At 42.3% G+C, this 26,755-nt stretch overlaps 1 protein-coding gene across 2 annotated transcripts; it reads right to left on the minus strand.

Moving 5' to 3' along the window:
- Positions 1–784: 784 nt before the first annotated feature.
- Positions 785–26,420, minus strand: dyrk4 (dual-specificity tyrosine-(Y)-phosphorylation regulated kinase 4). 2 transcript variants are annotated; one of them, XM_070972386.1, is made up of 15 exons: positions 26,140–26,420; positions 25,475–25,544; positions 10,290–10,373; positions 8,697–8,849; positions 8,369–8,519; positions 7,953–8,116; positions 6,609–6,745; positions 4,964–5,104; positions 3,946–4,084; positions 3,619–3,700; positions 3,290–3,462; positions 3,109–3,169; positions 2,873–3,002; positions 2,546–2,727; positions 785–2,412 (listed from the first exon to the last, which is right to left on the minus strand). In XM_070972386.1, the coding sequence occupies exons 1-15, from the start codon at positions 26,277–26,279 to the stop codon at positions 2,135–2,137; spliced, it is 2,085 nt and encodes a 694-aa protein (XP_070828487.1). In that variant the 5' UTR covers positions 26,280–26,420; the 3' UTR covers positions 785–2,134. The 2 variants fall into 2 exon arrangements, with proteins under 2 accessions (XP_070828487.1, XP_070828488.1); XM_070972387.1 differs by lacking the exons at positions 25,475–25,544; positions 26,140–26,420 and adding an exon at positions 13,101–13,622.
- Between the last annotated feature and the right edge of the window lie 335 nt (positions 26,421–26,755).

A 26,755-nucleotide genomic window follows, 5' to 3' on the forward strand; every position in this document is an offset into this window, starting at 1 on the left:
AAGGCAGAGCAGCTGTTTGGTGAGGAGTCACATTCCCCTCTTGCCCTTGCTGTCCATGCATCTCTTGAAGACTTTGAAGTAGACTTCGGACCTGCTTCTTGTCATGATGGTGATGACGAATCCCTGGAATCCACGTGACCTCAACAATGTGCAGGTAGTTTAAAACCAAGTTATTTCTAATAGTCCTCAGTATACATTGGTAATTGTTGATTAATTAATTAAATTACTAGCTCACCAGTAAACATAAGTCATGATGTCTTTAGTGACTTCATGGAACCAAAAGTATTGAATGTTGATCTAAAGACGGAGTTAAAGAATTGGAGAGTTGTGGACAGTGATGGTGTGTCAAGAGTACTTTGCTTTCAGGGAATAACCTTCAATTACAGAGGGCAGAGAGACATGACAAATTCAGTGTGAGATAGAATGTGATAAAGAAAAATGATTAAATACAAAAACTTAGATGTAATCATGTTTATGAAATTGCTTTACAATTCTACTTTACAATTATTTGTTTTATTTAGCAGTTACTCAATTAGCAACAGGCTGTGAAAATTGATTCATTAGCATTACTATTAAGTGGCAAATTTATTGTAATTTAAGAACAAAATCTTACAATGAAAAGTAACAACTTTACACTGTACGATATTATATAGTCGTACATTGTTTTATGTTTTTGTCTGAGTTTTAATCAGATTTGAACAATGTCACTCTCATTTCAAGTTGAATCCTGGAAACATAAAGACAGCAAGGATAATAGGAAAATACAAAATATCGGAGCATATACTCTTTGAAACAACTTTTTATTTCATCATAAAAGACATAAAAATGGATTTTGTTTTTTCGCTTTTGATGTTTTAGCTACAATCCCTCCTCTCTGGATCTCTGGTTGCTTAGCTAATAGACATTGAGGGCACGAGTCTGTCTTCGATTTCAACTGCATCTCTGTTGGCTACTAAAGACAATAATTGTACAAAGATGATGAACGAACCAATTGTTTCATTATGTTCTGTAACATCAGATGAGACGTCATTTTGTCAAATTACGGGGATCCTTGCAGGGTAATTTGAACCCTTGTCTCAGTGACGGGTTAGAACCCAACAGCTTCTAATCCAGGTGCACACACACAATTGTAAAGTGCAAGTTCTAATACTGCAAGGCACAAACTATCAATAATAGGATTGTCTTTTGTTTCTAATATAAAAAATATTCAGAATAACACAGACATACAAAATATTTGCTTACAGAAACAACACAACAAGTAAAACCTTGTCTAAACTCTCGACAAATATCTGAAATAATTTCTTAAAATATGTTCTGTGTTACACAAACATAGGAAATTACAGCAGAAATATATACAATAAATTCTATTACAAATACATATTTTGTAATTTGTGAATTAAATTGTTGAACAAATATGAAACATAGAATCAGACATATTCCCTAATAAATAAATGAAAGAGTATTCAATATGTCGTCGACTGCATTCTACAATTAAAAAGTACATGACAATTATCTCTTGAACATGAATTTAAAAAAAGTTTTTGGCTCAGCCTTTATTGCAAACGATTCTTCATAGATTTTATCAGTGTGAACGTAAAGCTAAAATGTCTAAAAGAAAAACAGAATAAAAAGCAAAAACAAAGATTTGAGCATCTTTCTTCTCATGCGCTTTTCTTAGTCAGGTACTTTGCTTTTTAACGTGGAAACTGAGAAAATGAAAAGTGTTTGAAGTCTACTCTGTTTTATCAAAATGTCAATGCACAGCAAAGATAGGGTTCAATAAATAACACAGGAGACAGACAGCAAAGAGCTGATGCTGTACAATGAAATATGTTTTTACCCATTTGATATTTCTTTCTTTTCAGCGTTCTTCTCTTCAACAAAGACAACACGTCCCTCTGTGCTGATGATCAGGGAGTCCGCTCCACACATCAAAAGCTTGTTGTGGCATTGATTTGTTTCCTACGCTGAAACTCTGACTGTTCCTTGGATCTGACGTCTCGAACATGTTGTCTCGTGATAGACACAAGCACAACATGGCAGTGTTTGTAGCAAATGATAGCATGAAGGAGCTTTTAATTTTCTGTGTGTGCGGCCATTTCTTCCACTGCAACCACTCGATCCCTTTTGACTGCTAGATGATAGGGGGCAAACAGTGAGAGGGCTCCTGGCTGTCGTTCCTCTCTGTGCCCACGTCCTCTTGAGGCTTGATGATGATGTGAACGGGCCTCTCACCACCTCCTTCCTGGTGCTTGGTGTCTGTGGAGAGCTTGCCCTCATTCTCACACACCTCCTCTTCTGCTGAGGCCCCGATGGGCCTCAGACGCTCAGCGGGGGCCATCTTTGTTCCTGTTGTGGAACCGTCTCTCCTCAGCTTGTCAGCAGCGCTGCTCTCTGAGTTGACCTTCTCTGCTGTACCATGGAAACAAACCACATTAAATGTCAGGTCAACGTGAAAAGAAAAGGACTCTGTAAGTACGTAGCTATGGCATCAGGTAATATATATACAGTATATTATGGATGATGAAATGGACTGTACTCATACTTGGCTTGCTGTGAGCTTGTTTGCGGAAACTGGGGTCGCTGCTGTTTTCTGTGCTGGTGGAGCTGTCGGAGGCCTTCTTCACCGTTGGCTTAGTTCTTGGCCGGACTTTGTTGAAATTTCCCTCCAGGATCCACTCATGCTGTAACCCCTCATCAGGAGTCATACGCTTGGTTGGATCCCAACTAAAAACCAAAGAAAAATATTGAGCAAATGCAGATTTGATCTTTCATAAATTACCCCTGAAGCATACTTCAATTAAAAAGCCACGTCCAGTTTTTATATTTAGAATGCAAGGCAGATGTTTCCAGATGTTTAGAGTGAACATACACGAGGCAGCGTTTGATGAAGTCTAAGAACAAAGCGTCATTAGTTTTCAACGCAGCTGACAGCTCCTTCGAGTTGGGTCGTCTCTTCTTCCCCTTGCTATTAGTGATGTTCCTCGGGTTTCCTTTTGAGTCTGCACACCAACAAACAAACATATTATTAGTACATTATATCATTATTACATAACAATTGATAACATTTAGTAATCCCATAGTCTACATTGATAGATAGATTCTCACCAAAAAACAACCTCTTCCTTGATGCAGACTGGACAAAATCGTTTGGAGGCATTCCAAGAACCTGTGAGTTAAAATATCAGGACAACTTTATACACTGAGGCAACACATCAACGCACAGGAAAGTTGTTTGAATTTACATTAAAACAACAAATATGGACACACAGTTGCTTCCATGCCATACCTCCATTATGCAAGCGATCTGCTCCACTTCACTCTCTCCTGGGAAGAGAGGATAGCCTGTGTAGAGCTCAGCAAGGATGCAACCCAGACTCCACATATCAATGGCCATGCTGTAGGGGTGACCCAAGATGACCTCTGGAGAGCGGTAGAAGCGACTCTGGATGTAGGTGTACACTGATGGAAATGGAAAAAGAGGCCATGAGGGATAGAAGTTCCTCAGATAGGGATGCACGTCTTATGTTCCCTGGAAGCCCGGCCATTCCTTTGAATGTCCCGACGTGGTAAAATAGTTTTCTTACATATTCTCTTAACTGAGTGTCATGCTCTTACCCCTTTGTTGTTCATAACAGCTTGATCCAAAGTCAACCACCTTGATGTTCCCTGGCCCTCTCTGAGACAGAAGGATGTTCTCCTGTTTGGATGTAGAAGAAAAAACATTCTTACATGCTGTAATATTATACTGCTCCACAAGATGGCGCAAGATCCCCGCAATTGTTCTCGGGAATCTCGCAGAATGATCATCGACAGCGTGCGGTGATTCAGTGCAAAGGTGTGGTCCACGCCAGTTTTTGTTGACATCACTATATTTTAAATCATGTCTCATGGTCTAAATCTCCAAAGTAAGTCCAGGTACTACAGAAACTATGAAGTCTGTACCGGTTTGAGGTCACAGTGGATAATCTTCTCCCTGTGCAGCATCTGCAGGCACCTGAGAAGAGCATGGGCGAAGCGACGGATGAGTGCAAGGCTAAAGCCCTGGAAGTTGTTTTTTTTGATGAGCTCGTACAAGTTCACCCTGAAAAACAAACAAAATGAGACGTGTGGTTAGGTCATAAACCCTTTTGCAACATTTAAAAAAACTGGATTTATTGTCTTTTTATTTCTTTTTGTCTCGCCTTTTCTTTCTATCTGTGCGCTTTGTTCATACAGGACTAGGGAAAACATAGAAGAGTGAGCTCAATATGGATCCATTTCTAAAGGATGCACCAACATTAAGGACTTCATGTTTCTCAAATAAACTCTCTGAAAAAGGAGGGCTTCTGAGTTTGATGTCACCCTACACTTTACATTACTTGTGCTGTAAAACATCTGCTGACGGCCCAGTGCATATTTGGAAATAATCTGTGATTGTGCTCACATTCAGAGTGTGTCCTCGTGCTATTTCCTGCTACTTATGATAAGCACAAACTTCTTAAGACTGTGTAACAGGAGCTTTCACACCATGAAGCAAGAAGGGGTAAGAGATAGGGCCCTAATCAAGGCCTTAACTAAAGGATTCAGTGACAGTAATGTTAGACAAGGTGGCAGTGCAAGACGTCCTCTAAAGGTCATTCAGCCAGAGTGATACACAAAACTATCTCCCCTCAAATAGATATCAGTAGCAATCCACGCTAAAACACAGATGGCTTAAGGTACACAGGTGATCACTTAATATCTGATTGACTGCAGTCACATAACATCAGAAGTAATGAATAGAGACAAGTGAGAAGTGCCTTCTAAGAAGACAGTACAGTAATCTAACCCTGCTGTTGCACCTGGGGAAAGGTGGCTCACCTTTAATATCTTTGATTAACAGATGAATTATTCAGTCATTTCTTTATAGTCTACTGTAAGACCAACGCCTGCACATGCAAGTCTGCTTGCTAGCATGCAGAGTACGAGTGAGCGTACTAACCCGAGAAGCTCAAAGGAGATGCAAAGGTGATTGCGGAAGTAGAAGTACTCCTTCATGTGGATGACGTTGTGAAGGTTGTCTTTGTCTTTCCTCTTTATTACGTCCAGGATCTTCAGCTCAACCAGAGCTTGGTGATGAAACCTGCAGATTTACAGGAAGTGTTAAGATACTGAAATTTCAACATCATTTATTTCTGAGTTTCCAAGTATAGCGCAACCAGAATAAATATATGTATGTATGCAAGTTATGAATGTTAAATTCTGGCAGTAATAGATAGTGGGGGCGGGCGGGATACCGGTTTCATCACCAGTGTCATGTTCTCCCTTGACATGGATTTTGCAATACTGTCATTACAGTGACAAATATTTTATCATATTAAAAATAATGTGCTTCTCTGTGGCTGCAAAAACATGCAGAAGGCTATGCACATACTCATAGAACCGGAGTTACACCCAGCAGTTACTATTTTCCTCACTATAACGCCGACTCCGGTAACATGAAGATGTGAAAGTAACATTACGAGCAATGCGTGCCAGTTTCTCTGTTGCTAGTTACAAGAACCAACACGAAAGCCTCCTTCTACTCCCACCAACCGAGGAAGTGCAGACCCGGTGGATCAGCTTGATGAAATGTCCCCACAGTCACAACCACTGGAAAACCCTTGGTCCATAAGTGAATCATTTTACTTTCGGACAATACAAAGCAGACTGACTTCAAAACTGAAGCTCAAGGATGGATCAGTACTGACTTCAAACTATTTGCCTTTTTCCTGTTGCTTTACTGTTTTTTTTTGCTGGTCAGCCTGTTGAATTTAGCATTAGCACATTCTGTGGCTAATGCGGCTAATAGCAACTATTACAAAGCCCACCCTAGAGCAATGTTGGTGTATTTAATATGGTGGGACTATGCGAACATTAAGCCACATTTGAAGTCAATTAAATAACCAGAGTAGATAGTTGGATGTGGGAAACTGCTTTTTCAGGTTGCTTTGCTGACAAATACGAGGACTCTTCGCAAACTTTTGATATACTACATGTACATATTTGCTGTCAGTGTTCTTTGATAGAGGTGGATATTTCTTAATGTCAGTGATTCCTGATCATCTCCCAGCAGAGATAAGATCGGCAAACACTACTCAAAGTTCTCCCGAGGATCTGCTGTGGCAGTTTGTGCCCATTTTGTTTTCTGCATTATTGAAGTGGTAAGACCCGTTGGCTCCTGCTTCTAACCAACAGGGCTCGAGCAGTCACTGCCACTGTGATCCACAGTGAGGAAGGACAGGTAAGATAACACCACGAGGTGCCGACTTCTATCGTGCTAAATCAGGCTCTCAACAATTTGGCAGACTCCTAACATGTAAAATGATCCTGGCGCAGACATGTGGGAAAACCTCACAACGGGGTATCAGATCTCAAATGAATGCCAAAAGTTGACTCCTTGATGTGACAAATAACTCTTTCGATAGAGTGTTTAGTGAAGTTTACTGTAATTTAAATGCAACAGTGTCCAATGATGTATTTTAGAAAAAAATATCCTCGGTGAATAATTTGAAGAGCTTTTCCAGAAAAGGTTCAATCAAATCAATCAAGAAAAGAAAAGAAAGAATGAAAAGAGTGAGGTGCATCACAGTGAAATGTTTGGGTACCTTTTCTTATTACGTATCATTTTAATGGCTACAAGTTCATTGTTCTTGTGGTCCAGACATTTCAGAACCTGCCCAAAGGAGCCTTTCCCAATCACTTCAAGCACTTCAAACCTGTAGCCAATGTGGTCGTGCAGCACCTGGAAAAGCAGAAGGAAGGACTGTGAATACTTGAGTAGACTTCACTATGATTACATTATTATTATACTATACTGTATGCTTTTACTGACATAAAAATATCTAACCCTAACCCTAACCCTAACCCTGACCCTACCAGCAAAACTACATAACTACAGAACTGATCTGCTGCGTGCAGAACAGCTACAGTATTGACTGCGCTGGCAGATACTGTACCGTCTGGGTTAGGGTTGTAACTGTCAGTTCAAGCCTGTGACAGTGAGATGAGTCTCAACAGAGATATAAAGGTCTACAGAATGGCCAGTCAGTCAGCCTTAAACGGCCCATTCATTACATATTGCCACAACTGCCTGTCAGTAACCTGGTTTATACAAGACAGTTAAGCCTGTTGGGACGGGCTTTGATGGCCTCAGTTCAGCTTATTGTAAACATAATTCAACAATGAAGTCAGTCCAGCAGACTGGTGGGTTCATGTCTGCTGCTGCTGGATTAAGGTCATATGAAGGCATCTGGTCACGTACAGTTCAGCTAAGGTCGCTGGAAAGCCTCCATATCTGTGTGTTTAAGTGTGTGTGAAATGAGAACTAACATTGTGTTTTCACATTTCATCTTATCTTCTTACTTAAATTCAATTTAATTAATTTAAGTTTCATGTTTCTACACAATTGCACACATGTGGATGGACTCTTAAAGAGGGCTGACATGAACTCTGAACAACAATTCAGAATTATTAACAAGAATTATTTAATTTAGTTAACTTTTTACTGCTTTTTTGTCAAAGCTTGGACTGTTTAGAAAAGTTGCATTCAAGGGCCTCTGGGAAATGTTAACATCCACAGGAGCTGACTGCACAACAGCAACCACAAGATGTTCATATTTATCATTTTCATGATGCTTGCTTAATGTTTGCATGCTCATTTTTGCCCACAATAATTCAAAAGGATATCCCATAAGCAGTAAGTTACTGCTTGTAACTGCTTAACCACACAATAGCAATAACATAATTTCATTGCAATACCCATCTCAAACATTTTGTAAAGTCTCTTCAAGTTTATTTCATACAATACTGACACGAACTGAAACCCGTTGGTACCTGGAACGTACTGCTATAAAATGGTCAGCAATAAAGAGTTACATGAGGTATAATGGGGTGAATCCTAGAGTAACCACATCTGTAGTCCTTTAATGCTCCATCTATCGATCTATTACCCTGATGTAGCTTCCGTGCTCGTCATCATATCCAGAGTTCTGTGGGGTGCCTTGGGAACCCTCGATCTTCTGAGAGCCCAGACCCATGAACCAGATCTCTGCGTAGTCCATGATTTCCTCCTGTTCAAAATCTGTCAGCCGCTCCTGGAAGTTCTTCAGTGCTTCTGCAACAGGAAGTAAGAGGAGGAGGACAGGATGAGTCACTTTACATTGATTTTACCTCTGCCAAGAGCAGAGGATTGTGAAATTGACTTCAGTGCTGGCATGCTATTTTTATTGCATCAATAGAGTCAATTTTTAGAGTTTATTTAGTCACATGTTTGTGTTGGAACACCCTCCAAAGTTTACATATGTGAAATAATGTCTCTGTGCCTTTCTAACTCTGCTGTATTATATTTGTTGCCATAAAGACATACCGATGGGGGACATGGGTAACCTTTGTCCCTCATATGACTTCTCTTTCTCCACCTTGTTGCCGAAAATCTTGGTGTTTCGGGTGACTGACACTTTATCCATTGCTGCACCAAAGCGCATGGCGAACTGCTGTGTGGGCTTTGGCCTCTCATCCTGTGCACATAGAAAAGATGAAGTTACTACGGTGTGACACTCACTCTGCTTTTTCAGGTTACATAAGCTCCTTTGGAGAAATACTGATCCTCCAGTCTTTTTCCTCCCATCAGAAGTATAATGAGACACAAAACTAGCTATTGGATATTGCATGCTGCTAGTGTATGAGAGCCTCACCGGGTGTGTCTGGTAGTTGTTTTGGCCCCCTTTGTTGGCAATTTGGGGCAGGATGTTGTCTGACTGCTGCTGTTGGTTTTTGGCATTGCTGACCATCACCTGGACCACCGGTGGCTCAAGCTGAGGCAAGGTCCCTACACCAGGGCCAAACTTCTGCAAATCAGAAGAACTGTTTTCATTTTACTGCCTTCAATAAAGACATTAGAAACAACACTACATAAAGAAAACACCAAAAAAAAAGACAAGAATAAAAATGTCAGATTACAGAGGAAACAAGATATTTCATTCAGATTTTTAAAACTCCAAAAGCTTAAAATTTATAGCAGAAGACTGGGAATTTGATGAAGTCAGATTGTGGACTAATTGACAAAAAGTGAGCATATTCAGGAAAAGCTAGAAGGCTTTTAGGATCTTTTCCTATAGAGAAAACATCACACTTACAGCAGAATAACACATACTGAACAGCACTTAGACAAATACTGGGTCAGCAAGTTTAAATGTATTATTCTTTTGAAGTTGTAGCTACAAGCTTGTTACAGCCTCGATCAAATTTCACAAGTACGTGTTTGTGTCGGGCCGCATCTCGTCAGATTCGATTTGTGCTCTCGACTAGCAGTCTACATCTCTTTCACATGCATTTGGTTTGTGGAGGCTCAGGTCACCAGGACCCCAGCAGGTAGCGGCTGGAATTACTGATCAGGGTGAGAGTGAAATGGGGACAAAGCCTGTGAGGCTGGACCTTGACAGAGTGTGTCTGTGGTGGCTCTGTGGGGGAGGTGAAGAGCAGCAACCTGCTTTTCTCTGACTGCCATCCGGCTTGCTCTCAGAGCATGATTACATGTGTCACAGCCTTGACAGGCTGGCGATGACGGGCAAAATTAGACCTCTGTCCTATGCCCAGTTCTCTTGGGGAAAAAAAAGATGCATCCTACAGAAGTGTTTGTGAGTCAAGTGGGATTTACTGTATATATGTAAGAGCTGCGGTTCCACTCACAAAACAGCTGTCCCTGCGTCCTGCATGCTATCATGTAACCTTTAGCAATGCCCTGTATTAACAACACAATGTATTCTTTTGTATTAATTATTACCAGCACTCCAGGAAAAAAAGGCTTTCCCATCTATACAGTAGATAGCTCTGATTTTTCATCTCACGTGTTATGAGCTGCTGCAGGATCTGCCAACTTGGGTATGACGCATAGAGATAGGGCTAAATATAGTTGCAGGCACCTGCCACAACAGGCAGAGGAAGTAAACACAGTTATGTGCCTGTACATAACTGGAGGGCATGCTGCTTCAGTAAGCTGCACTATATCAATGGAAATCTGTCACACGTTACACCACATAACCACATATGTGCAGACAGATGTGCACAGTCACATCTCATAGTTTTTATAAGATCTGATGTGTAAATAAATGCCAATTTAGATGACCTGAGTTGTGGAAAAAGCAGGAGTATTTTCTCTTGAGCAGTGCTTTTAAATATTTCAAGTGCACCTCCAGTAATTTAAACACCAAGGTAAAAGACGGCTTCGTTGACACATGTCTTGAGCCCTGGTCTGCTGCTACAGCATCTTGTGGAGGGGAAGTACTTGCCTGCGAGCAGGGCCGGTTTGTTCCAAGGCGGTTGCCTTCTGCTGGGAGTCTGTGAGGGTGAGGGAAGGCCTCTGGTCGTGACGTCTGTGGGAGGAATGAGAGCAATTCATAACGTACACTACAAGATGATGCAGCCACACACACACATTTTTTTTATTTCTCCTCTGCAATGATTTTACATATAGCACAATGCATAACATCTTCTTCTCCAAAGTCAGATTTAGGAATTTTTTTCCACCAAAAGAGATTAAAGCCATCGTGTTAAAAAACAGTGAAATAGCTCCTTGTGCTCATGCCAATCCTCTAGTCTCTTCAGAAACACACAGACTGTGAGGCTGCCTCAGCCAGACTGGCAGAAATAATGCGCTATGATCCTAAAATAGATTAGCAAAAAACCCAGCAACAACGATCTAGCAGTCTTTAGTGTACCTGCTGGTTTGTGCAGGTGTATGCACATGTACACATCCCTGTGTCTGGCAATGGATGTACACGTGCCTCCAAGCTTGTGCAAACTGGAGGTCCACTGGCCTCAGTGTGTTATGGAGAAGCAACGAATGTTGTATTAAAGTGAGTTTCGGATATTCACTAAATTAAATGAATAAAAAAAAAAAAAAAAAAAAAAATCAAGCTCCAGGCACGTTTGGGATGATTCTGCATGCTTCTTTCTGACACCATGCCAGCTTACACGTGCCTTATTAATCAGGGGGTGAGCGTGCATCTGTGTTGGGTGACACCATATGGGCGAAATAGAGCTTAGCCTCATATGTGGATATTCTACGTGCTAAACTCACTCTGCTAGCCCGGCAGTCAGGACAGGAGGGAGCGAGGGGATGAGACAGGCTGTGTGGGGTGTTATCCACAGGTGGTGGATAGGAAACAGCTTCCCAGTAATAACGTTAACCTTTATTACGGACTGAGAAGCAAAAGCAACATCAGATCTGTGGTACAAGTTTATTGCCCAGGAGGAGCTGAACTGACTCATCTCAACCAGAAAAGAGCAGGATGAGACACTGAATGGACCTTTTAACTCTGCTTTACAAACTTCTGAGTGTCGCCGGTCACTTAATAAAAGGAAATGATTGAAAACACTCGCTGGGTTTGCTCTTCTCATTAAAGTTGATAAAGTCCTTCAGTAGGACAAACAACATGTAGCCAAAGAAGGGTGCGATACAATAATGTAGTCATGTTACAATCTCAGGAGCACAGTGTGTGACAGCAGGAGCCATGTAGGCCAATGAGGCAGGTTGGCGTCTAAAAAACATCACCTGTGACAGTCTGCTGTAAGCCTGGCTAATGAGCACTGAGCCAGTGGAAACCCAGTGACATCATGACATATGCCCAAGCACCAAAAAAATAGCAACTGTGATATTTTATTCTACTGTGAGTTGTCTGTATCTGAAGTACAGAAAGTAACCATAATATATATGATATATGAGTATACTATATATGAGCTGGTCTCTGTCTTTTCAGGGTTGCACAAGAAAGCGAATGACATATGACCTCAACACAGAGTCCACTACAAGTTCATTGGATAATGGTGTGAATTGTCTTTTCTGTGCATCTAAATACTGTTAGTCAATTTACACTTGGCACAAATAAGCATGCATGACAGCAGGTGTTTGTTCTCAATGTGCTAGTGAGTTTAAATACAGACACATAAATAGAAGTGAAGACAAGAAAACAAGTCAAGAGCAATGCCAACCCTGCATCTGTGTGACTGGAGGTTTTTGCTGGAGGTCAGACCAGCAGGTGTGTGAGAGCAGCTTTGGCTCATTAAGGGTCAATCCCCCAGGGTCAGTTGGTCAGAGGGTCAGCAAAGCAACAAAACCAGCAGTAACCAAGGCTGAACATCAACAAACTGTAAAACTGTGCTCACTCATGCTATCAGCTGTCAGACTTGCATTTTTCAATGGATAACCACACTGCCCTATCATTTTCATTGATGCTTCTTGTTAGCATCAAATGTGACCACAGGGAAGGATGCATGTGAGGGAAGCATACTAACTGACCAATCCATGCCATCAAAATGACCGTTCATTGTTAGCACAATTAGTTTAACAAAGCAAATATTGCTGTACATCCAACTTCTGTTACCAAGCCCGGCGAAATGCTTTTATGATCCAAAAACAGCAAGGGTTAAATTTATATCAGCTTCCATATAAGGTGTGAAGAATACACCAGAACACATATAGACTTACAGAATCTGTCAGCACAACAAACACTGAAATAAGTAGGCTAAACAACGACTGAAATAGAAATGGATCAGATTTTTCATCATAACTTGGCATGTGGTCAGGAGGAAGGGGGCGGACTAAATAAAATAAGCATTCAAAGTGGGAGAACTTCTAGAGGAGGAGTGAGAATAGCTTCACATTCCTGCCATGGATCAATAAAGATAAATGGAAAAATGTACAGTAAAGGCTTTTTATTTGAGTTCATCTCTGTAAAAGCATACCTGTGGAGGGTTTTGCCCAAAATGGAACTAGCCTGGAATGAAGCCCTGTATCTGGGCAAAAGAACTTCCTATTCCATGCAAAAGCAAATATAGGATATCTGTAAGTTCACAATAGAGGAATATTAAAGTGATACTATGAGAGATAAAATATGGCAGCAATAATAATAATAATAATAATAATAATAATAATAATAATAATAATAATAATAATAATAACTGATTAGCTGAGCAGCCATAATTAGAAAATCACAGTGAAACTCTGACCATAAACTGTCTTTACATCAAACCACAGTAACACAGGAAACTGCAATTTTAACAATCAACCAACCAACCTGCTAACAAGTCAATGTGCTCACCTTGTTATTTATTTCTGGCAACATGCTGCGTTATCAGCGTCAGTCTCAACAGCTGCTTGACAATCCAAACACAGAAGACAGATTATAAATTCCAACAAAGAGTCATTGTATCCAACTCTTGTCAGTCCAGCCTCAAAGCCAAAACACACTTTCCAACTTCGTGAAGAGAAGTGAATCGACACTGGTGAGTGCGACGCTGATGACTGATCAGATCCACCGACCCTAACCTGCCGTACTCCTGGTTTTACGCGCACGAGGTAAATGCGCTGTCGTCAGAGAGATTAGCGAGCGAAGCAAGCTGTTGAGGGTCTCTGCGTCTTGACGCGTTCTGCTAAGACACAGGGGCCACCTGTTCAGGTTTCTGCGGCTGACAGCTGGGGCTGTCCCGATATAGATTGTTTTTATCCGTTTGCTGTCGTCCACCTCCACCACGCTGTGTGACTGATGCGCTCTCCAACACCGACGCTGTGGTTACACCGACGCACGCACGCAGTGGCTCGCTCAATTTACACTGTATGTTATGTAGCCTGCTCGCTCTCAGCCTGAGTACCAGAGATGGTCTCCACTGTCGAAACGCGTCGTGCAGTCTCACTGTCTTTCTGGAAATCTCCTCTTTCCAACGTCAAGTGGAAACAACTAAAGACATAAAATAATGAAAATCACTTGTTTCCAGCGAATTCTCGTTTATTTTAGGTGTTAGAGTGCTGTAATGAGCTGCGTACCAAGAGAAAAACGCTATAAGATGGATCATTCAACAAAATATTCAAAACAGTGTTTAAGTTTGGATGCATTTGAAACAAATTATATTATATCACCAGATTAACAGATGTTTTGGTTGTTTAAAAAACAAATGTTAAATAGCCTTAGAAGATATTAAAGAACAGGCTGCCTTATAGAATTCCTTTATTGTCTCTTTTCACTTTAGTCAGGTACTATTTGGACCACGGGCTGCCAAACTTGGAAAATAGATTGATTTTAGACTGCTAGATATTGTGCCAAATAATAATGAAATAAAAAATTCTCCAGTTCTCCAGAACCTCTCATGAGAATAATAATAATAAAAAAGATAAAGACAAAGGGATGGCAGCTACTCTTGTCAACACACAGGTCTGGTTCACTGCAAATAAATTTTCAATCTGTAGGAAACAAACTTTCATTTAACCAGCATGGTCTCTTGAGATCTAAAAAGCATCTCATACAATAAATAGTCCTGGTCAAAATGGCAGCGCAACTGTTACAAGAGCCAACACAAGACCAGTATCAACAAAAGGAGGAGGAAGTCATCTGTGAAATGTTTAATGGGCAGAAATAAACAAAGAAAAATGGCTTTTTTAAAAAAAAAATACTGCTCTATTTTCTTGAGTCATACAACAAAGTTGACCTTAGACTTCATACAACCGAAGGATTTTCTCAAGCCAGAGGGCAGCAAAATATCCTAAAACTTCACTTCATCCATGTAGAGTGACGAGGTCTTCCCCTGACCACCGCGATATGTGAAATAACATCTTGTAACAAAAGACCAGACATTACAGCACAAACACTGTGTCACTATTTGTTTTCCACTGACAAATCCCCACTGCAGGAGAGGAAACAACTCACCGGCTCCATGTGATGAAGTCCAGAACCAGTACAGGAGATGAATATGATTAGATGACAGCTGTTATGCAACAGTAGTGGCCACTTCAGTAATCAGTCTGAGCCTTGGGACCGGATGAGATGAGATGAACTATCGAGGAAGCTGCCCCTGCCCTCCTTATTACATCCTTGCACTCTCCTAATCTATTCTCTTATTCCCTGACCTGTTGTTGCATTTGAGAGATGACCATACATTAAAAACAGTAAATAATCATGGCGTCAAATCACTGAAGCCATGTCTAAGGTGCTCCTAACAGCATGCAAGAACTGACACGTGACTTCAGTTCAGATATTCTGCTGAGCCACAGAGTGTGATTGTGGTCCTTCAGGTGAATGGAGGAAGAGGAGGAACAAGAGGGAGACAGGGGACACTCTCAGAGGAGAGAGGCTCTTTTAAATCTGGCCTGATAATCACGACAAGGTCTGCAGCAGGGGGAAAAGTAGATTACAACCAGAGCAAAGTCCCACATTTCTTTGCATTTCATTTCATCACTGCTGCACAAGAGGAAAAAAGTGGAAATGATAGTGAATTCACTTTCTTACCAAGAGTTAGATTAATATCATGTCTGTATGCTAAATATGAAGCTATAGCTAGCAGCTGGTTAGATTAGCATAAAGACTGGAAACAGGGAAACAGAGAGCCTGACTGTCCAGTGTGAACCAAACCCACCTACGACCAAAGAACCAAAGTTTCACAGGGGCTGTTTCTTGGTTGGGCTCAGTAATTCCCTGGAGTCTCCACTGGTTTCATGGCAATCATGATGCCACTTAACCCTCTCGTCTAACTCTGAGTAAAAAAACAATTCATTGTATGTTCCCAACCTATTAAACCATTCCTTTAATATTGAACCATGTAGAGAAAATGAAGCCCATAAATGATGCTCTAGCTCTGGGCTGTTATACAGTATCTTCAGTATGCAGCAGAGATTAAATACATAATCAAACTGCAAGTCAGCCACAGTAAACCTCGCCACTGCTCACCTGGGAGAGTCACTAAGCTGTATCCATTTTGTCACCCAGGTGACAACGCATTGGTGATGAGGAGCAACTGAAGCAAAACAATGCAGATACAGTATACACAGCTCACCATGACAACCAAAGATTCGTGAAACAAAGCATCACAGTTTATGTATGGATGTCAACACAAAGAGGACTGTGCTGCCAGTAAAAAGCTGAGACTTAAGTGCAGGAGCAGGAAATAAAAAAGACGTCCCATCTTGCCTTAGTTGCCTCCAAACATACCTCAGGTTGGACCCTCCTGTTCCTGCCCCAGCAGCAGCCCTGGAGAAGGCTAAAACCACAGCAGGCGGGTGAGGTCCCGTCTTCCCACATAGCACATCTCCCCCATGCTGCCACGACCACACCCTGAAGCCCACCTCAGCCTCCAGATGTCTTTTCCAGCCAGAGGGGAGGCAGTTACTCGGCTGCTCAGAGATCAGATAAGACACCCTCCGAAGCAAAATGAAGGCTGATGACGATGATGCCAGGCCTGCACTTCCTGCTGCCGCTTAGTTTAAAAACAGCGAGTCAGGATGTTGCTCCTTGAGTCCATTTGCCAAAATAAAATTCTCATTGAAGTTGACAGAACTTTGATGCTATGAAATTCACTTACGTTGTCTTTCCTTTGTCTTCTTTCGATGTGTACAAATCCTGAAAATATGAATGACTTCTTAATGGAGAACTTCCTGTGGTTCGTCATGACTCTCTCCTACACTCTGGACATTTAATCATACAAGGCCACATTCTGGTTGCTCCAGACCACGGTTATCTTCTGCTTTCCTCCTCGTCGGGTTCATCCAAACTATTTTGGTCTGCTCCGGGATGCAGACAGTGTGGAGAGGCAGGCTGCAGACAGACAGTGAGAGGATGCTGTTGCTTTGTGCTGTTGCTATAATCGGTGAGGGAGTGCTCTCTGTTTTTGCCGCTGCCAGTGACGTATGGATGGGACTCAACAAGGGACCCATCCTGAGCCGGAGACACAGCAGCAGGGGCCTGGCACTTAGCTTCCTGTGAAACAGGCCTCTGGGAGTGCATACTGGGAGAAGGGTAGGGGTGGGAGGGGGGTTGTGGGACTTGAGAGAAAGAGAGGGGTACTGTAGATACAGATCCCATGATCCTCCCAGGTGGGCTCTTCACAGGGCTGAGGAAGTCAGACAGGGAGGTGGTGCAGCTCTAATGGGCCTCCCATGGGCTTCAACAGACGCCTGCAACTTTCCTCTGCCTTCTCGCTTGCCTTTGTATCTTGGAGACAAAGACGGTGGGGCTGTCACTCCCCTGACCTCCACCCCCCTCCATCTCTTTACCGTTCTCCACCTGCTTTGCTTCTGCCACAACCCTCTGCGGGGCTGCTGCAGTCTTGCTGACAAATAGTGCGCAGGTGAAAGCTTATCCCACCACACTCCTGCTGCCGCTGGCCTCCTGCCTGCTGCACACAGCAGCAGGGAACTGCAGAGTCCACAGCAGGACACAGAGGCTGAGAATGAGCTTTATGCTGCAGGTAATCATAGGGGAAGAGTGCTTTACCACTTTATTCACTGCTGATGATTAAATGATATACTTGAGGCTATAAAGTACCAACTTTCTATTTAACCTGGAGTCATTAGGAAGGTTACACTGCAGCATTTCAGTTTAGATGTTTGCATACCAAAGGACACGTTCTCCTAGCGACTACAAGTATATTTGCTCACATGAGCTCTGCCCCCTTACCAAAAATAAAATCTGTAAATCACCTTGTTTCGGTGACAGGAAACATGTGCTATTTCTGTAGCATGAAGCACAAGGCTACTGTATTTCATTACTGCCCTGTCAGTCAGTCTCGATGCTTATACGAAACATAATGGTAGCTGCCGTGTCTCCTGTCTTGCGACACATCTTTGGGTTTGTGTTTATAATATTCAACCTATGGCTCTAAACCCAACTATAACAGAGTCAAGTTGTTGGCCTCTCAGGTCCACACCTTTCCCATGTCTTTAAACCATCAGGTCAGATCTGGATAGAATGAACAGCAGGTGGTTGGACAGGCTGCACCAGGCCAGATGAGACTCAGTCACAGCAGGGCCAAATTACTCTTGGAGGACTATAACCCAGTGCCTTACATTCTGTTGGGCTCTAGCTAATCGCTGCCAGGTGCCAGACGAAGCAAACTGAAGTGAGGTGAGCTGCCAGCCAAAACAGACATTGACAGTCTTCTTTCATTTGGCAGAGAGGAGTGTGGGCAGTTTGACCTGGCTGGCAGCTGGACTGCAGCATCTACAGTTTTAGACCCGCGGCAGGCTTCTCAGTGACAGCATGTCACCATGTGAGATATGGGTCAAGTTCACAAGTTGACACAAGAGCATACAGTTAGACACGCTCGCAGACATATGGGCAATTATAGGCTCAATTGTGACTTACAGGAGACATGTTAATGGCACTTGGCAACAGAAATTGGTCAGCAAAGACTTGCAGATTGACAGAGTGTTTGTGGAGATGTGCCCTCAGTCTTTCATCCCGCTATCTAGGAATGGAAGCTCAGCGGACTTAAAGGAACACTTCCCTTTAGTCACATATGACATGAAGTGGCGGTTGAGGTCAGTTTGCTGTGTGTTTAACCACTTGTGGAAATGAATATTCTTTCCAAAACCGAAACCATCGCTATAAATAGGTTCTTAAGTGAATGGCAGGTGGTTTTGATCCTGCAGAGGGTTCATATTTGAGCGACTGCTGCAACTACTGTAACAATCAGAGCTGATGAACAACTAGCGCACAGTCCGTGTAACAAAAGAGCAGTCAGTAAGCTGTTATTATTGTAAAGTAATTACAATCAAATTCTGAATGCTTTCCTGATTATCCTCATCCTGTTTCAAAAGGACTGAGTGATTGTGTGTGTGTGACATATCTGAAAATTAAGCAGATCTCAGGTCAGGCCCAGTCTCATTAGGCAAGTGAAGAGGCTCACTCCTCTGTGGTGAAGAGGGTGAGACAAAAAAAATAAGCTCCTTAATTCATCTTGTGTTCAACAGCTGAGAACCAGGCCAGTGTTTGATTACAGCGAAGCTCTCTCAGGGTCTAAGTGGTCCAATGCATCAGTCACAGCCCCTCTTTGAACTATACGTTTGCTGCGCAGCTTTAGTTGGGAACATTCTGTACTGCTGTATCATAAATAGGGCCTACACATGGTGAGTAGCAGTGATTTGTACATGTAGCTACTGTGTTCGAGAGCGATGGCGAGTTGTGTCTTGATGACAAATACTGTAGCTGCAAAATAAATGTGGTGACTCGCTACTAAATGTGACAAAAAAAAGTTAAAATAATTGAAAATGTAGGTTATTTTAAGCCGTTGCTACGAGCAATCAAGCAGGGTTTGACTTAATAAATCAGATCAATCATATTGTTGAAACAATTAGTCGATAAATTGAGGAAACAATCGATAATAAAATGAGCTTTAGCTGCAGCCCTAAACATTATCATTACATTATTACTATATTCATCCATTAGTGATGTATCTCATCAGTAATGCCTAGTGTTCTTACCTGTAAGCAGCCACACCATGCTGGATGAACATGTTAACCAATATTTGTTGAAGTAGGTTATGAATAATTATATTTGAAGACCCCAAGTTCTTCAGTTTATATTAGCAATAGCTATGATGAAAAGCTAGCTCACATTGCCTGAACTGAACATGTGCAACCATACGGTCAGATGAAGTTAGATCATAAACAGGAAAATCTGGAGAACAGGCTGCTTTTGTCTGTCATCATCTGCAGATGTCCACCTATTTTCATGATAGACAAAAGTCCATTTAAATGTAAGCACTTGGATTCATTTGCATTATTTCATTTGAAAAAGTAATTAGCTTTTAGTTATTGTTACTGTAATTGCACAGTGTTCGGCATTACTTTGTAACACGTTACATTGTCTTGCATTACGCTGATCTCAATCTAAACTGTATCTCAATATGGCAAATGTATGTAAAATCACACACTTAAGTCTTCATGTATGCACAGCAAAACGTTTTTCATCACTGCTTTCATGGAATCATTCATTTGGACAACTGATTTCACAATATAATTCTGCTGAAAGTCAATCACTAACACTGAATTACTGTCTTTATTTTATCTTAACCCTTTAAATGTAATAACCTCTGTGTGCACTGACATTGTTTCTGCCACATACACTGACCTACAGTGGATGCATCTCCCCATACTTTATAACTACGTTTGTGTATTTGTGCATGTGTTTGTATGGGGCGATGGATGGACGTGGAAGATGACCTACTGCTTCATATTTCTGTCAACTGTGTCAGCTCATCGAGACCACCTACATTCACAGAGTACACATAATCCTTTCATGCTCCATAATACAGGACACATCATTTCATGTACTGTAATAATCACAAACAGACACGCGAGTGCTTCCTGTCTCTCTTCTCAACCAGACGCTGACTCAGACTGTCACAGAAAACGCCAGAATTGGGCCACAGATCACGTTCCCTGGCCTTGTTTAGCAGATGACTGGACCACGGTAGTGGAATAAACAATAACCTTTTACCATTTCCCCAAATGTGTGTCTGAAAAATTAATCCCTCACTGTTGAGTCTAGTGTAAAATACAGACCTCTTAACTAATCCTGTGCCCCAGCACAAAAGCAACTTGATGGAAACCTCATTTTCTTTTCCTGAAATGCAGCATCACCAAAAACAGATCCCTGTCACAGACATCATTATAGTTCAAAGCAGTCAGTACTCAGACAGAAACTCTGTTCCTACCGTGTGCTATCTCACCATCTCTTCACCCATCTTTTTATCTTGTGCAGCCTTCAAAGAAACATGACGTAGTAGAAAATGTTTTTGTTTTATTTTTGCAAAGCAATTGGCTGAAAACGAATTTTTCAATAAAAAGGCAGCACTTTCTGCATGTATGATCCCGGCATTAAAGTTAGATATTAGAAAATGCAGGTGAGGCGATCATATGAAAAGTCTCCAGTAAAGGAATCTAAACATTTGGCACAGGAAGACATGAACTTCTCACTGTCATTGAATCCTTCAATATCTGATCGTGACAAAGCGCGGTATAGTAATTGTATCGTATATCGTATATCGGTATAGTAATATCGTGAGAAATTCACTGATGTCCTGACCAGTTTCACTGATGTAACCACCATTTATATCCAAGTCTTGTATACTTTCAGTTGTTCAATACTGTTCAATACTCAAACAGGTCATCACGCTGCTCCCTATACAACCCACACAAACATCCCGGCCTTTACATTTCAGAGCAACATATTCAGCTTTCTGTCTCTCCAAATTGCCAGCGCCTTATAATCTTACCTCATTAAGCATTCTTTGATCTAAGATGTGCTGCTTCCCATCCCTGGAGTGAGACCTGACCCAGGGCCCCATGGCCAGCTCCGCTGTGCTCGCCCCACATGACGCCACGGTTCTTTCAAAAAAGCCCATTGGATGAAATGACTGGCCCACTTGCGAGAGAGTTGAGGCAGGTGTGACGTAAAAATCTGCACCGGTGCATGTGTGTGTATGAGATTCCTTGAGCCTGTAAGTTGATCTTCATCATCAAAGCGCGTGTGTCACAGGTTTCAGTGCTAAATATTCTGACAATACCGCAGGCTTTAGCCCCTATCATGTGCGCTGCAGGTGTTGACCTGAATGCCCCAGACTCTGCCCTGCCAGGGCTGAGAGCCTGAGGATGGAGGAGAGGCGCTCGTGCAGCCAGAGCTGTGTGAGTGATGATGGCCTGGCATTTCTGGCAGCTATGGGGCCACACACCTTATCCTCACAGGGCTCTGATGTTTCTCCCAATGAACCAAAATCTCTAGGCAACACAGCGCAAAGCACCGCATCTCATTTTCCATTTTTAACTTTCCTAGGATCCCCCCCCTTTACTTTCTTCAAAGTTTCCAGCCACTGCAAAAACCACCTATGTTATGGCCTATCCCATCAGTGCCTGTACCCCACCCCCCTGCCCTCTGACACCTTTTGCCTGTCTCCTTGGTCCCACTGAAGTGATGGGCAGACGTGAGCTTTGTCACGCAGGTAAGATGAGAGTTGTCAGCCCTTCTTTTGACCCCATAAGCACTAACTCTCCTGTCACCTTCCACAACAACCTCGCTAGGTGATCCGCTTTTGTCGCCACCTGGATACAAAAGACCCCATGTCCGACCTGGATTGACACAGACAAAGCACTGCCTTCAAATTGTAACAATTAGTGCAAATTGCAGGATTTAATCTGATGACACGTGTGGCAGTTGTGGACAATGAGGGCTGGAACGCTTGTTGTCTTTGGGTGCCAAATACAAGAGGCTCTACTGTTCCACACGACGTCGTCAAAACACAGTGGACAGATTGAGTCTGTGAAGGAGATCCCGTCTTAGATTCTAATGGCTTTATTATCTAAGGCTCAGGTGTAATCTACCGAGCTGGCAGATGCTACAGGTATATACTGACACGGCCTAGCCTGTGAGACCAACACAGGAATGACTGACAGGTTAATCCTGATTATTGTGATCATAATTACGTAACACGATTATCAGCGATGATTAATAATAATTATTGAGTAACTTTAAAACACATTTTAAAACAAAGCAATGAAAAGCTGTAAAGGTTTGCTGATTTTCTCCATTTTCTTTCACATTTTTATTTATTTTCATAAAATCTCATAAATTATTTTCTAAATCTCATAAAACAAAACTGTGCTGATCTTCTTTATACTATACGATTTTAGTTGCAGAATTTATTTGGAAACAATGTTGGTTAATATTTAGAAACTGACTCAAAAAAAGAGACAAAAAACGAGCCATGAGGTCTTGTGTTATGTTATATTATCATCTATGAGGGAGTCAGTGAGCCTGAGAAGGCAACAACAACCCCATCCTCTTATATAACAATATTTTAGATAAGACCTCACACATTATTACACAACAATGCTGCTGACTATGGAGATGGAAGGAGAGGGTGCGATGGGGAAGGACGTTGGCATACCCTGTTTAGCAGCTCTGTGCTGCATGACTCACTGTTAAAGGAAAACAGACACTTCATGCACCCATGCCAGGCACACATTAACAAAAACTCCCTGGGTGGCTATTTACCCAGCATTCTTTGTAAATCCAATTAATGTTTATCAGACTTGAGGAGTGTCTCGGTCCAGCTGTTCTCTCTGGAGTCACACCACAACATGTCCTCACCATGAAAACCTGCGGCTGTGACATAGCAACACAAGCAGGTTCAGCCTTTGCAGTATATAAAAAGCCCAGTACTGCTCATGACCAGTGGGAGTGATAACAGTCATCCACAGCAGAGAGGATGCTGCTACGCCTGGGTCTATTATGGCGCAAACAGAAGCATTCAGATTCACATGGCGAGCAGCATGGGCCATGTGACGGCCCTGGCTACAAGCCAGAGGCATTTCTGTTTGCATACATGAACGCTCGCAAGCGCTGACACAACTTAAACTGCACACATGACCGCACACATGCAGAAGTAAATACGCAAAGGGGTAATTAGAAAGGATTGCAAGCAAGCTTATAATGGTTATAATGTCATTTATACGCAGCTACTGATGCATACAAGTATAGTGTCAGCGTGAACCCTGTGCTCAGTGACACTGATATCAGTGTGTCATTCAGCAGAAGTGAGCTCTCTCTCTCTAAACGACCGGCTTTAATTCGGGGGGTCTGGTGTCAACGAGGGACAAAGCTGTGATGAGAAACCCTATCAGGGGCAGGGTTCATCACAATAATGGGGAGGCACACTCCCTATTCCACAGTGTGCGGTGGTGAAGGCAGGGCCAGGTGCATGGGTCTGCCCTGATAAACAATACTCTAAAGAAGGTCATCAAGTGTACATAAAATGGTACATAGAGACATTTTTTTGTACAGGGCTGTGAAGATTGATTGATTGATCAATTAATCATTAAAATCATCTTTTCCGGCAAATACCAACATCTCTGGTTCCAGATTCCACAATGAGACTATTAGCTGTTTTTCTGTGTCTTCTATCATTGTAAATGGAATATCTTTGGGTTTTGGACTATTGAAGACATCACCTTGTGTTAACAACTGTTAATAACTGGCAGATTAGCCAATAACAAAACAACTGCAGCCCCAGTTGTAAGACTGGGTGAAAGACTTTCAAGAGCACTGAAATAAGAATACACTAAAATCCCCGGACAGAAAGTGTAATCCTGCGTAGAAGCTCCAACACATCAGTGCTGCAGACCTACTGCACTATTAATACTTTGGCACAAAGATTGAAGATTAGTCTTCAGCGAGTGGACAAACATAAGTCATCTATGACCATTTCACTGGAAGGATCTGGCAGCACTTTCTGATATAAAAAGATGACTTCAGTGTTGAAGGTGGACTTCAGCAGTGAGTCATATCGTGTTAAAGCTGCAAACATGAAAACACAGAGCGTGCTACAGTCTCCAGGCACTTCACATCTTCAGGGGGTATGGTGCATCTGCTGAGAGCAGCTGCTTGCGTCTGTATTTTGCGATGACGCAAATGCTCTCGACTCATATCCCAACTTAGAAAAAGAGAAAATCTTTTGAACTGACGCTGTGAGCGTGGAGTCCACTCACAGCATAAACCCTAACAGCTTCAAACGACGCCTCAGATTCTGCTCTGTCCAATTTTCCGATTTTCAAAGATTTTCAGCTTTCTTATCTTGAGTGTCTTTTGGCTGAACAACCTGTTGGCACTGCCACTGTTAATGAGCATATCTATGTGAGGGGTATTTTTTTGAAGTGCAGAGATGAAAGCAAATAAAAGGACTATGATGGGATTAAGAATTAAAGAGTTGGGCCAACACACCCTGCAGGATGCAGTACTCATGGAAGACATAACAATAAAGTCTGAGCTCGGTTTGGATGCTCCAGTATATTTTACTGACAATGGCCGATTAAAACACACACGCACAGAAAAGCAAGCCATTCATTCATCTCTATTATATGAACTTGATATCCTTCACGTCCCATTTTCCAAACTACATTGTGTTTCCTCCCTATTCATCTACTTCCTCATCAAACCATCTCTGTTATAAACAGGGCCTGAATAAACCCTGAGCCCAGGAGTGAGACGGGCAGCAGCGTCCTTTACAATGTTTCACATCAAAGGGATTCAGCCATTCCTGCTCCACTGGTTGGTCCACCCTCGTGGCAAAGAGGTCCAAACTGTATTAAAAGTTTAATCAGCAGTAAGTAGAAAAGGGTCCTATAGGAGCTCAGTGAGGGAGGTCTGAGGGGCTTTCAGAAGGCTCTAATCCCTCCACGCAGGAGGGGAGGGGGTGAATCAGTCCACTGCTGTGTGAACGTGTCCTCCTAGGGCAGAGCTGAAAGTTGTGGAACTTTGCAGGAAGAGGAGATGACGGGGTTAACCCAGGTGGTGTCAGAGGAGAGGACCTCATTTTAACGAGAACATCTCTCCATTTGTAGTGGCTCGGGTTGGGGTTGGGGTTGGGCACCTCTCTCAGACGTGCAGGCCAAGAACATCACAAGCAGAGTGATAAATCACTTCTGCTGAGTGCACAAAATCACCTAAATAACATTTATTTAACGGCCTGCAGAGTGTAGGGTTGCTCAGAGGCCCACAAAAACATGACCACCACTATAACTTAGAGTGATATACTGAAGCAGTCGGGCGGACAAGAAGAAAAAACTGTGTCAAAGACTCAGTAAACAATGTCAGTGTTGACACATGATTTCTCAGGAATGAGTAAATCATGAATGAAAGGGCTGTCCCCCTACCTTGATCAGCAGCGGAAAAGTGCCTTTCCTCCCCTTTAACAGCTTATCCAACTTATTTTTGGAGCCATGTCTGTCAGAAGGAAAAACCTCAGTTTAATATGACTGCACATGAGGCAAACTGCATATGCATGGAAACAATTCTTTAATGATGTCAGTGCTTCAGGGTGCAAAAATAAACCTGTTCTATAAAGCAACTCATGTCACCCTGGCTGGACTTGACCTTGGCTGAGCTGAGAGGCAAAAACACAATGTTTAGATGACACGAATTTGTGAGCTGTTTTCTCTTATAGACAGTCACAGCTGTAAGATCATGAGCGTCTTCCATCGAGCAGCAGCCTTTTACACAAACTACACTGACACCTTCTGGGCAGCTTGTCTTCTATTCCACAAACAGTGGACTTTCTGTTTTACACAAGTGTCAAGTGAGTTAGTTTCCGGTGCTAAACTATGAGCAGAGTCACGTTTCCTCTTCAGTAAACATATAGCTATAAGCTTATCACCAGAAGATTTAATATCTTTGGTAAATACAAAGTTAGCTGAAAACAAACATATATTAGGATATATTATATTACACCAAATTACAGCGTCATTTACAAAGAAGGCAAAATATTACGTGTAACAAAAATGAACTTGTCCACAAACTTAGAGGAGAATATTGCACCAACCTGTTTTCTAATGATTTGTTTGGCGCGCTCATGGTGAAATAAATCAACAAGGTGACGACAGCCTGAGCGCTGCGGAGCCTGACCACCGAACACGCAAAGCCTGCTCTGCCTCCGCACTCACGACCCGCTGACTCTTTCATTCTGCTTTTTTTTCTGACGCAGCTTTTAGGCAGGTGCTCACGTGCGTGCGCGCGCGCGCGCGCGTGTGTGACAGGGAGGAGGGAGGGAGAGGGCGCGAGACAAAGGCAGACCGACACCCACTGGGCTCTTCGTTTTCCACGCGCTGTGGGTCATGGTAATGTGGTTCCTGGCTGTGCAAAGTTTAACTGTGGGCAAATCAGGAATGCAAATTTTTAGACTGAGAAGATGTAAGATGCTTTCTGGAAAAGAGCAAAAACATGAAGTGGAAAAGTTCATGCAGATGTTAACTGACACTGCTTTTGATTATTGACACAAGACGCCAATTCATTTGTTTACCAGCAGATGAAGAGAGAAAATGGAGGACAAGGGGTGGAGGTGGATTGAATGTGGTACGATCTGATGGAGGACGGTAAATGGAAACATTTTGGCTGAAGATGGCAATTACACAAAGTTGCATGTTCATCCACGCTGCCTG

This window comes from Chaetodon trifascialis, chromosome 10 (genome assembly GCF_039877785.1).
Source record: "Chaetodon trifascialis isolate fChaTrf1 chromosome 10, fChaTrf1.hap1, whole genome shotgun sequence".
NCBI classification, from domain to species: Eukaryota; Metazoa; Chordata; class Actinopteri; order Chaetodontiformes; family Chaetodontidae; genus Chaetodon; species Chaetodon trifascialis.

Bases quoted from the DNA above. Each gene is read 5' to 3' on its own strand.
- dyrk4 (XM_070972386.1), bottom strand. From the start codon at position 26,279: ATGAAAGAGTCAGCGGGTCGTGAGTGCGGAGGCAGAGCAGGCTTTGCG. The intron at 6,746-7,952 runs GTAATAGATCGA...CTGCTTTTCCAG, and splicing joins AGCACGGAAGCTACATCAGG to GTGCTGCACGACCACATTGG. The intron at 5,105-6,608 runs GTACCCAAACAT...GTAAATCTGCAG, and splicing joins ATGATACGTAATAAGAAAAG to GTTTCATCACCAAGCTCTGG.